Source organism: Rhincodon typus, chromosome 3 (assembly GCF_021869965.1).
Source record: "Rhincodon typus isolate 14 chromosome 3, sRhiTyp1.1, whole genome shotgun sequence".
NCBI classification, from domain to species: domain Eukaryota; kingdom Metazoa; phylum Chordata; class Chondrichthyes; order Orectolobiformes; family Rhincodontidae; genus Rhincodon; species Rhincodon typus.
Window position 1 is genome coordinate 8,059,893 of NC_063334.1, and position 14,322 is coordinate 8,074,214.

General features: G+C 43.2%; 1 protein-coding gene across 1 annotated transcript in view; it reads right to left on the minus strand.

Moving 5' to 3' along the window:
- LOC109915024 (UDP-glucuronosyltransferase 2A2-like) overlaps window positions 1-14,322 on the minus strand; it is a 68,742-nt gene that overhangs the window by 17,789 nt on the left and 36,631 nt on the right. The window contains 2 exon segments of the mRNA XM_020514633.2: window positions 25-156; window positions 3,165-3,313. Of these exon segments, the coding sequence (XP_020370222.2) occupies window positions 25-156; window positions 3,165-3,313 (281 nt within the window).

The following is a 14,322-nucleotide window of genomic DNA, read 5'->3' on the forward strand; positions in this document are numbered from 1 at the left end:
TAGAGGTTTGCAAAGAGGGCCAACCTTTTGTGGAATTTCTCCCAGTGCTTCAGCAATCACTTTGGCTTTCTCAGCTGCAAGGTTCTTAACCAATGAGCCCAGAGAAAAGATCACAATGCCATGCTCTCCCGAACTCTGAACAAATTCTTCCAATTCCTGTAAAACAAGAAGGGATTAGGCCCCAAATTTTCCACGGAGACAGAAAAGATCTGCGACTGAGGCAAAATGGCACGAGAAACTGACAGAGATCAGATACTTCTATGGTATTATCAAGAGCAGACATGACTGGACGTGAAAAATAGACAAGACCTGTGGTAGGGACAACCTGTTCAGTCAATCAAATCCTCTCATCTTTAAATGTTGAGTTAAAAAAAACACTGCAGTGATAAAAATAAATGTTTACAATTTCTGTAGCTGTTTTCTAATATAGACCTAACGGCGATTCTTAAAGTATTAGTATTGCTTGACTGTTTCCACAACCGATCAGTATCACATGGGGGTTGGGGGTGGGGGGTGTTGCTTTTACAATAGGTTTGATTCACAGTTCCAAATGGATATGAAATTGTCTTTCATGTGAGGCTAAGAATACAAGTTTCTTTTTAAAATTCAAGGGATCTAAATGTATGCAAAGAACTTTTATCCATGCGTTCTTTTTAAGAGTCAAGATGATAATAGATGCTTTATTTTTCTTCATTCTGATGTGGTTCCCGAGGTCTACCTGTGGTGGATACTGGGTGAGCTAAGGGAGTGAATTTACACATTGAAACTAAACTGGTGTAGAGCAATAAAGGATCACAGATATGAACAAGGATGAATAGGTTGGCATGGCGAGTGGGGGGTCATGACTGGTGTGAGTTGGTATGGATGGAGCTCAGGGAGCATATGTGGGAATGAGGGGCAAGGGCTTGACTTTCTATTATAACTGGAACCATGTCCCAGAACACCAAGGTGGGATTTTAAACAGCCCACTACTCACTCGGAATTCCACACTCTTTCCGTAGACAGTGGACCCGCCTCCAGATGCGCCCACCACAGCCAGGACAAAAGCTCAGCCATTTGAGTTTCTCCTGGGGTGGACTGACTCCGTGTTCCCAATGCGGGAGCAAAAATTCAGGCCATTTTGTCTAATTAATTGAGCATGGTGTTTGCATTGGTTATCAAATTATATTGAAGGTGGCCAATTTTTAAATGGGATTCAGCTATTTTAACTCCCAATGAGCACAAGACAGGCAAGAGAGGAAAATCTGACAATGAAATACTACGCCGGTTTTTTCCCATCTGATGTCACATTTCTGATTTCTCATCAGAACACAGATTGGACAAAGACCATGCCTAGACACACAGCAGTGAGCTGAAAACATTACCTTCCCTCAATGGCGTCAATGCGCTAATTCTAGCGTTAAGCCTTTCTTTCATGACGCATACTCTGCTGAAATTCTATTAAGTGTTGTTTCCTGTGTCCTATAATTTTTAGTCTACTTTAAAAATATATAGACTTTTAAGGATTGAGTGTAATATCTGGGACCTACTCACTTGACCCAGTAATTACCACCTGTGTGATAATGCAGTGGTTTATTTTCACAATGTGCATGGAGCACAAATGAAATTAAGTGTACCATTCTTATGTAGCATTTCATGAACTAAAACATATTAAAGGTATTTTAGTTCATAGCTCAATTGTAGCAAAATCTTTGTTTCAAGATGGGCACACAAAACAAAAATATCCAAAAGTGAAAAGATTACATGAAAAAAGAATAACAGAAGTGAAACAATGGTTAATGCATTTATGATATCAGGATCCCTTATGACATAACTGAGTTACTACTGTGTTGCTCTCCTTGCGAAACATCTTCCTTTTGTTGAGTTCAGGGAGAGAGTACGAAGAGCGTACACACCTTAGATGGGAGTCCTGCGTTTCAAGGATGAAAAAATACAACATAAAACATTTACCTTTTGCTTAAAATCAGAACACAATGGTTCAAGTGTTTGAAAGACTTGGTGGATCACTTGCATCTGATTTAATAGGAAAAGCAGACTCCATAGAACATTCGAATAGTATTGATGGCAAAGTCATGCAGTACAGGCTAAACATCAATACTGAACAGTTTCTAATCTGAGCCACATTGGAAAGGAAAGTTTGTGGTGTGGGGGAGATGAATGTGAAATAATTTGGCTATAGTATGTACAGTGAGAATTAGAGTGGTCAAAGACCACTGTATTTAGCAAATACAGCAGGTTGTTAACCCAACTCAAGTTGAACTCAAGACCGAATAGATCCTCAAAAAATGAAAACTAGCTACATGTTCACTTCAAACATACCTAATTATGAAGTGTTTCTCAGTATCCTCAGTTAAGAAAGGAATTGTACAAAAATGACCCTTTATTTTTACTATAACCAGAACGTGACAGTCTGAACCCAGCCATATTAAAAAAAATTCCCAAATGCTCTTCTCAATGAAGAATTAATTGGCATCCATCCATCTGTGAGAGATGATGGGAAGCAGCCTCAGAACTTTACAGAGTTCAGATAAGATCATTGCTGCATTTCTTCAGATGGCTGGACAGGCCAATCTCGGAAACGCAACATCTGCTTCAAGTGAAGCTTCCCTCGGGGTGCAGGATGACTCTGCTGACATCTTGTTTACAGGATTTGTATCTGCTTTGGATGTTTGGAACGTATTGGCATGGTGGAAAATTCTTGCCCACAGCTGGTGTCACCAGTTGCACAGTCAACATTTTTGTTCTTGTCAAATATGCCAAACTTGCTAGAGTTAATTCAAATAAAGAAAGCTTCACTGCCTTGGGCATGTGCACAGGTTGACTGCATCCCTCAGGATATGCAAAAACAGAGTTTACCAAAGTTGAAAGACAACAGAGCGTCTACACTTCCGATTCAAGAATGCTGTTAAAAGAGAAATGAAAGCCCTCAATGAAAACATTGTCTTTCTAAAATGTACATTTCCTGAATAATATGAGTCGTGCACTCTGTTTAAACCATAACTGGATGAAGTTACACATTCTTGACAGAATGCTGGGTAATCAGTACCCAATTGCACCTTATGAAATCACCACATTGTTCTGCACCCTTTAATTGGTTGCTGTGGTTTTGGTTTTGGTTTTGGCGTGATGGTAAACAGCAGACTCTATTGATTCCTCAGTCTTACCTGAGACAGTGGCTTTGCTGGTCGACAGTGAAGCCCTCCGACAAACACAAAGTTGGGCAGAAGTGGGCGGGGAAAGTCAAAATCCCAATACGTCCGAATCAGCCAAATTTCAGCCTTGCCCATTGTTTCGCAGAATGTTGTTGGTTTACCTTTAGAAACAGTAGAAAAACAAACAGGAGGTTATAACAATTAAGTGCATCATACTGGAATTACTTTCCAGAGACCCATTATTAGTAATATTATCTACAGTGTGATTAAATCATTTCAGCTATTTCATTCTTTATATCTCAAGGCAACGAGGTATTTTGCACATTGCCATCCCAACAATGGCAGTTACCATGCAACAACTGCCACAAACATTACATCGGACAGACAGGAAGGAAAATAGCCATCAGAATACATGAACATCAACTAGCAGCAAAACGACATGATGAACTCTCCTTAATATCAGTACATTCAGACAATGAAGGCCATCAATTTAACTGGGAAAAAGTAACCATAGTAGCCCAAGCCAAAAATAGACACGCACGGGAATTCCTAGAGGCATGGTTCTCCACCCATCCTTCAATCAACAAACAAAAAGAATTGGACCCCATTTACAAACCCATATAGATCAAAACCGGAAATGACAATACTTACTATAACGGACCGGACAGTATAAATTCCAAGCGGAGTAGAATAACATCGCTTCATCAGACGCTCCACTGATGATGTCACCTAGTGTGGTGATGAAACATCGAAACAAGAACAAGCCAGCTCGGCGAGCAAGTCAACAAACTCACCCACAACCTGAGCTACAGATCTTTGCCAAAACTTTAAGGGCAATTATTGACTCTGTTGAGAAGGGAAATCTTCCCATCTTGAGGCGCAGTGAAAAAGTGGTGTGAAAGGATGATAATTGAATTGGTGATTGTTGGGAGATACCTACCACCTTTCTACCAACACAGGAGTTAAGATGGAGGAGTGAACCAGTTGAGACCATTAAGTGGTCAATTAATGACCTCTTATGGGCAGCTTCAAACAACCGGTGTTATTAACTCCATTTCCTGTAGGCAAGAACACAGGTAACCTGAGATAACAAGGTGCAGAGCTGGATGAAAACAGCAGGCCAAGCAGCATCAGAGGAGCAGGAAAACTGACGTTTCAGGCCTAGACCCTTCTTCAGAAATGGGGGAGGGGAAGGGGGTTCTGAAATAAATAGGGAGAGAGGGGGAGGCGGGTAGAAGATGGATAGAGGAGAAGATAGGTGGAGAGGAGACAGACAGGTCAAAGAGGCGGGAGTGGAGCCAGTAAAGGTGAGTGTAGGTGGGGAGTTAGGGAGGGGATAGGTCAGTCCAGGGAGGATGGACAGATCAAGGGGGCGGGATGAGGCTAGTAGGTAGGAGATGGGGGTGGGGCTTGAGGTGGAAGGAGGGGATAGGTGGGAGGAAGGACAGGTGAGGGAGGTGGGGACATGCTGGGCTGGTTTTGGGATGCGGTAGGGGGAGGGGAGATTTTGAAGCTTGTGAAGTCCACATTGATACCATTGGGCTGCAGGGTTCTATGTTCTATGATAATCAGGACTGCCATATTACAGAATGTTTTGTTATGTCCTGATCTTTGTAAGATTTTACAATCAGATGTAATAAAGCAAATGAAGAAGTATAGCGCGCAGCACTGGTAAATGAACAGGAAGTAGAATAACGGGAAATGGTTGTTGCTTAAGTTGGAGAAGTTTTTGAAATGGATCTTTGCTGTGCCATATATAGCAGCTGGTGAAATTTAAAATGAGCTCTTAGGGTGCAGAGGTAGAGTCCTTACCCCAGAGCGTGAGACTGGATACAAATCCCACCTGCTCCAGGTGTATGTAATAACACCTCTGAACAGGTTGATTCGAAAAATAGGTTAAATAAAAAAAAAAAAAACTTGCTTCATTACTGAAGTTCCACATTCCTGGTGCCATCCCTGGATTCTTTTCTGTACTCATTTCAATGTCCTCACATTTTCGCTAAAGAACACTCCCCCAAAAACTACTGTAGTTGGGAAGAGAGAGTTTTAAAGTTATGCAGAGTTTTGAAATATAAAGGCTTATTTTTACTGCTTTGGCTGATGAGTTATGAGTCTGATGAAGAGCAAGCGATTGAAAATAATCACAGTGAATAAAGTGAATGTTTTGAACCAGGAATGCTTTGCTATAGAATATAGTCAAGGCAGATAAGATTGTAACATGCATTTAAAGAAAAAGTGCTAATTATTTGGAGTAGGGAATGAGTGAAGACTAAGAGGAAATAGATCAGATTGGTTAATAGCAGTATGTTTCACTTTTTCTTTTAATTATGGTGGTGGGTGCAAAAACCCGTGGGATATCTGCCATGACCACAAACAGGAAAGCCCATCAGATTATGGGTCTGTCAGGCACGTACATGATCACCCACTGGGACCTTCCTGAGGCAACGGTGTCCCACCTTCCTGGAAGCTGCTGACTAAAAGATTGGCAGCCACTCCGATCCACGGTGCTGGTGGCACAGGAATGTCTTGGAGCAGCTGGCCTGGTACATAAGTATTGGGAGGATCATTGGTGGGTACCCCTGGTGGGTAGAGTGGGGTCAAAAGCAAGGGCACAGGTATGGCTGTTACAGGCCACCACCCTCACCCTATAACTGTGCCCTGATCATCCCCATATTTGGGCAGATCGAAACTACCACCACCCCCAGCACCCTCCAACCCAGCAGGCTGGCTGCTCTGTCACGAAGGTTACCTGTGTTAGAGAGATAGTAGGAACTGCAGATGCTGGAGAATCTGAGATACCAAGGTGTAGAGCTGCATGAAAACAGCAGGCCAAGCAGCATCAGAGGAGCAGGAAAGCTGACATTTTGGGCCTAGACCCTTCTTCAGAAATGGGGGAGGGGAAGGGGGTTCTGAAATAAATAGGGAGAGAGGGGGAGGCGGATAGAAGATGGATAGAGGAGAAGAAGATAGGTGGAGAGGAGACAGACAGGTCAAAGAGGCGAGGATAGAGTCAGTAAAGGTGAGTGTAGGTGGGGAGTTAGGGAGGAGATAGGTCAGTCGAGGGAGGATGGACAGGTCAAGGGGGCGGGATGAGGCTAGTAGGTAGGAGATGGGGGTGGGGCTTGAGGTGGAAGGAGGGGATAGGTGGAAGGAAGGACAGGTTAGGGAGGCGGGAACATGCTGGGCTGGTTGGGGAGGGGAGATTTTGAAGCTTGTGAAGTCCACATTGATACCATTGAGCTGCAGGGTTCCCAAGCGGAATAGGAGGTGCTGTTCCTGCAACCTTCGGGTGGCATCATTGTGGCACTGCAGGAGGCCCAGGATGGACGTGTCATCTGAGGAATGGGAGGGGGAGTTGAAATGGTTTGCGACTGGGAGGTGCAGTTGTTTAGTGCGAACCGAGCGTAGATGTTCCGCAAAGTGGTCCCCAAGCCTCCGCTTGGTTTCCCTGATGTAGAGGAGGCCACAACGGGAACAGCAGATACAGTATACCACATTGGCAGATGTGCAGGTGAACATCTGCTTGATGTGGAAAGTCTTCTTGGGCCTGGGATGGGGGTGAGGGGGAGGTGTAGGGGCAGGTGTAGCACTTCCTGTGGTTGCAGGTAAAAGTGCCGAGTATGTTGGGGCTAGAGGGGAGTGTGGAGCGGACAAGGGAGTCGTGGAGAGAGTGGTCCCTCTGGAAAGCAGATAAAGGTGGGGAGGGAAAAATGTCTTTGGTGGTGGGGTCGGATTGCAGATGGCGGAAGTGTCAGAGGATGATGCGTTGGATCCGGAGGTTGGTGGAGTGGTATGTGAGGACGAGAGGGATTCTGTTTTGGTTGTTATTGCGGGGAGGGGGTGTGAGGGATGAGTTGCGGGAAATGCGGGAGACATGGTCGAGGGTGTTCTCGCCACTGAGGGGGGGATGTTGTGGTCCTTGAAAAACGAGGACGTCTGAGATGTTCAGCAGTGGAATGTCTCATCCTGGGAGCAGATGTGGCGGAGGTGAAGGAATTGGGCATAGGGGATGGCATTTTTGCAGGAAGGTGGGTGGGAGGAGGTGTATTTTAGGTAGCTGTGGGAGTCAGTGGGCTTGAAATGGATATCGGTTTCTGGGTGGTTGACAGAGATGGAAACAGAGAGGTCCGGGAAGGAGAGAGAGGTATCAGAGATGGTCCAGGTGAACTTAAGGTGGAAGGTGTTGGTGAAGTGGATGAACTGTTCAAGCTCCTCGAGCGGAGGCTTGGGGACCACTTTGCGGAACACCTACGCTCGGTTCGCATAAACAACTGCACCTCCCAGTCGCGAACCATTTCAACTCCCCCTCCCATTCCTCAGATGACACGTCCATCCTGGGCCTCCTGCAGTGCCACAATGATGCCACCCGAAGGTTGCAGGAACAGCACCTCCTATTCCGCTTGGGAACCCTGCAGCTCAATGGTATCAATGTGGACTTCACAAGCTTCAAAATCTCCCCTCCCCAACTGCATCCCAAAACCAGCCCAGCTTGTTCCCGCTTCCCTAACCTGTCCTTCCTTCCACCTATCCCCTCCTTCCACCTCAAGCCCCACCCCCATCTCCTACCTTTTAACCTCATCCCGCCCCCTTGACCTATCCCCTCCCTAACTCCCCACCTACACTCACCTTTACTGGCTCCACCCCTGCCTCTTTGACCTGTCTGTCTCGTCTCCACCTATCTTCTCCTCTATCCATCTTCTATCCGCCTCCCCCTCTCTCCCTATTTATTTCAGAACCCCCTTCCCCTCCCCCATTTCTGAAGAAGGGTCTAGGCCTGAAACGTCAGCTTTCCTGCTCCTCTGATGCTGCTTGGCCTACTGTGTTCATCCAGCTCTACACCTTGTTATCTAAGACTCCTCCACCCTTCCACCTTACAGTGTTGCTTCCATACAATTCCAAATAATAAAGTGTGAGCATTCATAAGACAGATTGACTCCTCCATGCACAGTAGAAATGCAACTCTGAAACCCATTACACAAATCTGAAACACAATGCTTATTTGGATTTGCTTAATATTGACATGGCTGGGTGCAGACTGGGCGTGTGTAAAGGAGAAAATAGCTTAGTCTGTCCATTGTCTTGTTCCCTTGCGTAAATCCTAACCGAAGCCTCCCAAATGGAATTATGATGGAGTGGGAGAATGGTAGGGATCTTCAGCATTCATTCAACATAAATCCTTCCATTTGCGAACAAATCACATGGACAAATTTGTTTGCAAGTGCTCTCGACTTCTCCTATCTGAATAATGGAGAAAATTATTCTTGTATATTACATTAAGCATTGACATTACAAGTTAGAAATTCTTCCATGCCATGTTTTTAATGAATCATTTAAGTTACTTAGGTTCTTAAAAAAAATTTTGGTATTACTTATTCAAATTCCAGAAAAATTTATAATAGCATGATTCAATTCCTCAGCAATTGGATCCAGAAGAAAAAGAGACAAATAATAAACAAACTCACCCGCTATCTCTATTTCCTCGAATTGTAAAAGAGTATCAGAAAACAATTCAGAATTATTGAAGTCTTTAGTCTAAACCCAAATTAAACTAGAAGTTGAAATTTTTCTCCTTAAGGCGATGAAGATTAATGGGAAATTCAACAGAAACGTTCAAAATACTGAATGATTGATATAATAAATAGGAAGAAACTGTTCCAACTGGCAGGATTGTTGGCAACCAGAGGACACAGAATGAACATAGTAAACAAAAAAAGGTGGTGGAGAGGTTACGGGAGAGGAGGAAGGGAGGTTGGTGACCAATCATACCTACGTAATTGAGCTGCAGTGGCATCGTGGATCACATGAGTTTGAAATTGAAATGCTGACAGTGTAGAGTACCAGTATGTAGTCATTTGGCATGTTTGGTACTATCCTACTATGACACTACATAACCTTTGAAGTAAGAATCCTGATTGATTTCTGCCATCAATACTAAACAAACACTGATGCTGATTTGTAAATGCCAGTCAGTCAGTCAGTCATTCATTTTTTAAGTTGAAAGTAGCAAAATTTGACCATTAATATTGTCCAAGAAGCTGCAGCGTTTCTTCCCCATTGTGACTGGATGTTGAGGTGCCCCTGGCCAGAACTTTAAGCTTTAGCCGAGACACAAGTTGAATTTTTATCAGCTGCAGCACTCTGCCACATAACAACAGTGATTTCAGTGGTTCTAAAGTCCTTTCGAACTTCTTAAGACTGTGAAAGGTACTTGCAATTGGATGGGCTTGGATGTTCCTCCAGTGCTTAGTTTATTGTTCCAATCCTTTCTAAATACTCTGCTTCATAAGGTCTTTCAACGTTGACAGAGGGTACACATACACACTGCATTAATGATGTCGGTGTTGAGCAATCAATGGGTGGGAATCAGAAAGCTTCTCGATCAGATCCAGAGTCAGGCAGGGCTGCCTACTCTCTCCTGCCTTGTTTGTGTTGTACAGAGCCCTTTGCTACGTCCTTCAGGAAGGATACGAGCCTGAGAAAGGGGACTATTCCAGGCAGCGAATACCTGCAGGTCAAAGCTTCCCTGTACATGGATGACGTTGCCATTTTCTGCTCAGATCTGCTGTCAGTGCGCACACTCACGAGCATCCACATATGATTCAAACTCGCCTTGGGAGCCAAGATAAATTGAGGCAAGAATGAGGCCATGTTTTTTGGGAACTGGGCTGACCAATCCTTTATTCCTTCACTGTCAGGACAGATTTCCTGAAGGTGCTGGGCATACGGTTCAGAAGGGCCGGGGCGTGCATAAATTCTTGGGAGGAGCACATCGACAAAGTGAAGCAGAAACTGGTCTCTCTCCATTGCGGGTAAAAACCTGACCATCAGGTGTGAGGCACACTCTGTTATTGTACATGGTGCAGGTCTGACCTATCTCCCAAAACTGTGCTGTTTCAATCACCAGAGCCATCTTCCACTTAATCTGGAGGTCTAAGATAGACCATATCTAAAGGGAGCCCGTATATAAAACTCATCCTGATGGCCAACTTTATGTGGGGCTGCATCAAGTTTTGCGTAGACTCTTGGTATGCAACCACTAAGTGTCACTACATACTGAGGTTCGACCTGTCCCAGGTGTTGCGAGGGATGGGATTGGCCTCGTTGTCGCAGAATGCTGCAAGTAGTTGGACCGTTCCATATCACCTGTTCTTCATAGAGAAATTTGGAGAGAAAAAAGTCCATCAGGAAATGATCAGCACGTAGTATACTCGCAACCCTAAGGAAAAAGGAGAGGGTGGATCCCTGAGCATTCTGTCAAAGTCTTTTGGCAGAATGCCTCATCACCAGAACGTTACAAAAAAGCACCAAGACATTGCTTGGATTGTGGTGAGAAAGATATTACCTGTGCAATGCTTCATGTATACAGCTGTGGGCAGTTCAGACTTGCACACATCTCTTGCTGGAGCGTGCCTTTGCAAAGGAAGTCTGGAGAAAGGTTCGTCCCGAGCAGCTCCATGCCGTGGGACTCTGTGATCGATTGATTGATTGATTTGATTTATTGTGCTCCATGGTCTGTTCCCCGGGACGTACACTGAGACAAACACCAACTGCGTCTGGAGGACCATCAACTCGGTGAAAGACGCTCTTTGGTCTGCTTGAAACTTGCTGGCCTTTCAGAACAAGGAGTTGACCTCAACCAAGTGTCGCAGACTGGCACATTCCAAGGTCCAGGACTACGTGCTGAGGAATGCACTAAAGCTTGGGACAGCGGCCACCAGCGCACAGTGAGGAAAGACCACTGTGAGAGGTCTTCCTGCTGAAGGTTAAATGGGAGTCTGTTCAGTTATCAGACCCTTCTAGTAGTGCCTCAAATATATGTAAATGATGTATTGTGTGTATAAGAGAGGTCTTTGGTCTTTTGGATAGAGTTTGTTTACTTGCTATGTAGCTATACAGAACTAAACTGCATTTGTGACAACGCACATATACAGAGACTTTTTATGAATGAAGTATATTTTTGAAACAAAAAAAGCCACCTACCTATACTCTAGATATTTAAATAAACTTGTGCACAACTCTGCAGCAGGTGGAACTTGAACCCAGCCCTCCTGGCTCAAACGTAGGGATACTACCACTCCACTTCCTCGAATAGAGGACAGTTCCAGATCTTTATTAATTTAATTGAAGATGCAGTAGTTACTGCGGTGAGATTTAAATTCATATCCCCACAGCATTAGCTTGGGCATCCAAATTGTTAACGCAATGACCTTGCTTCCTCTACCAACACCATAATTATTTTAATCAACTTCTTCAGTCATGTTTTGACACACCTCCAAGGCAGGTGACACTTGAACCCAAACCTTTCGACCCAGAGGTAGGGTCACTACTACTGTGCCAAATGTGCTTCAACTAATACTATACACTTCTTCTCAGGGTACCGTGGTGGGTAACGGTGGGAGAGGATGAATCTCGAGTGAGTCTTAACAAGAGGCACTTGATTTGACCAGATGAGGTTTATAGGCACAAGGTACTTTGACTGATTAAACATAACTACTAAGACAGTCAGGAACCAGGGATGACACATTTGACCTCATCAAGATCTCAAGGTAGGTTCCTCCTTTTTCCACCCAAGACCATGACATCATCAAATTGTGTGGAACTTAGTACAATTTCCAATGTTAACCTTTTCGGAACTACAATATTTAGACAATATCTTCCCCCCAACATATAAATGTTTACAATGGGAAAACAAGTTCATGAATTTAAATACGTTTACAATTAACCCTAATACATTTCTCCCAAGTCCTAACTTCACAAATTCAAATTGGGCTGATAAGTTTTTTAGAATTCTTCTATAAGGCATTCGCTTTGGACTAAGAAAATCAGACTTTGACTTGAGAAGTTTTGATTTTGATCTTCTCCATATCATTTCTCCAGTGGAGGATTTTTTATCTCTCGGGCGTCATTGATGGAGGATGCTGCTTCTGCTACTTCTTCCATTACCTTGTCTGGAGGATCCTTTTACTGTTGAATTCCCTTCTCAGAAAAATTCTTCCCCGAGAATGCATATTGCTGTCCTATTGCATCATCCAGGCACCTGTTAATCCCATGAAAGGTCATTATGGAAGACGGTTGCTTCTTGAAACAAGTCTTTATCCTTGCGATATCCTGGAATTGCAGACCAGGCAATTTCTTTCTTTTTTTGACCATTTCCTGAATCTGTGGATGTCTGACCAGCTCCCTTGGAGTTCAAGCAAACCTTTATTCTCAATCTTCTTATAAATCACTGCTGATATATATAAGCATTTCACTTCAACTTGTTAAGTAAGTTGGTTGTCTTCGATGGTCTTCTGTGGATGCCATCCTGGTGAACTGAACATTTTTTATATCCTCAATCATAGTGCCAGTGAATTGCTGCTTCGGAGTACTGATAATTCTTTTTTGGAAAGGGTGGCATAGCAGCCAGCACTGCTGCCTCACTGTGCCAGGGACCTGAGTTCGCTTCCAGCCTAGGGTGACCATCTGTGTGGAGTTTCCTCCCACAGTCCAAAGAGGTGCAGGTTAGGTAGATTAGCCATGCTAAATTGCCCCATAGTGCCCAGGTATGTGCAAGCCAGGTGGGTTATCCATGGGAAATACAGGGTCACAAGGGGCTGGGATGCTTTTTGGAGGGTCGGTATGGACTGTATGGGCCAAATGGCCTCTTTCAGCACTGTCCAGATTCTATGAAAAATAAAGGACTGACAAGTTGCTCTTGTGCTGCAGCCAAGTCTTTATCTGGCAACAAAGTTAAATCTGCTATACCAATTTCTACACCAGATTGTTTTGCTACCTAAACAACTTCAGTTAAAGATTCCTCAACGAGGTCAAGTGAGTTGCATTGCTCACTCTTGTTCTCAAGATTTGCTATTTCTGGCAAACTTAGCTGTACTAGTCCTATAATCACAGTTTCCTCCCTGTTGACAGTATGAAACAATTCTCTTACGCTTGAGAGGATCCATTGCCAATTCCTTTCTTCTTTTTGGGTTTTGCGATGAGTTTAGGAAGCCCAGTGAAATCTTCTACCGATTGTCCCTTGACGAGTTAGTCAGCAATGGTTTGTTCCTGGACAACTTATTCATGCTGACTAATTGAACTCCTTTTGCTTCCTCAAGCATGTTTAGGTCAAGGCATACCAACAGGATCAAATTGTATGAATATACATTGTCAACTTTTCTATGCTCTTTAATTACAGTGTTACTCGTAGGATACCTTCAATCATGAGAATTATCCATGTGTAGTTTTCCACCAATCTGTTGAGATCATTAGGTAAACTATCTGTGCATTCTCCTGGACATTAAACTCTTGCCCTTCAAAACATTTATGTGCTCTCGGATTAAAGTAACATTAAAACCTTGAGGAACATCTTCAAAAGTATGTGCTTTTTATATTTTAACAATTTATAACATCAGGTACGAGTCTTTTTGAATACAATAGTTTACTTACTGCCCAGCATGAGCTTTGATACTTAATTTTGAAGCAATTCCATTTTAAGAACTGTTTTCTCCAATCCTGTTTTATCTTTGTTCCATCCCTGACATCAAATCTTGCGATAGTACCATTTCTCCTGCCACTTTCTTTTTTCAAACATTATTATGTATTGTACGTCCTTTCAAGTGGTTTTAAAACTGCTGTAACTCAATGCAGTTTGTAATCTATTGGCTTTTAAACTTTTAGTATAACTGTGCTATTTAATCTTCTGCCTAGCTGATTTAATAATTCAGCACTATAACGATCCTATCTTTACGACCTTCTTTGACAACCTTTAAACTCTATTTTCGGAGGACCATTATTTACTTCTAAAAAGCCTTCAGATTCTGTATTATAGCAATGCTCTAATATTTTTACCTTTTAATGCTTTACATTCTGTTAAATAGCAATGCTGTATGTCTACTGAAGATTTCTCCACCTTACTTTTGAAATCAGAATGGTGGCTTCCTACCTCGTGGGCAAAATTAAGGTTTCTGTTCTTCTGCAGCCAAGGTGGAGATTTCTCATTTTGCAAACAAAATGGACACTTCCTTGCCTTTCACAGCCTAATACACAATGGACATCCCTTCCCTAATTTTTGATACGAACCTCGATGACCACAACCACAATAAATCATCCCAATAAAGGCGCAGTTTAAATTATGCATCTCTTCATCTTTCTACAGTCTGGAAATGGTTCTATTTTATTCTGTCTATATCCA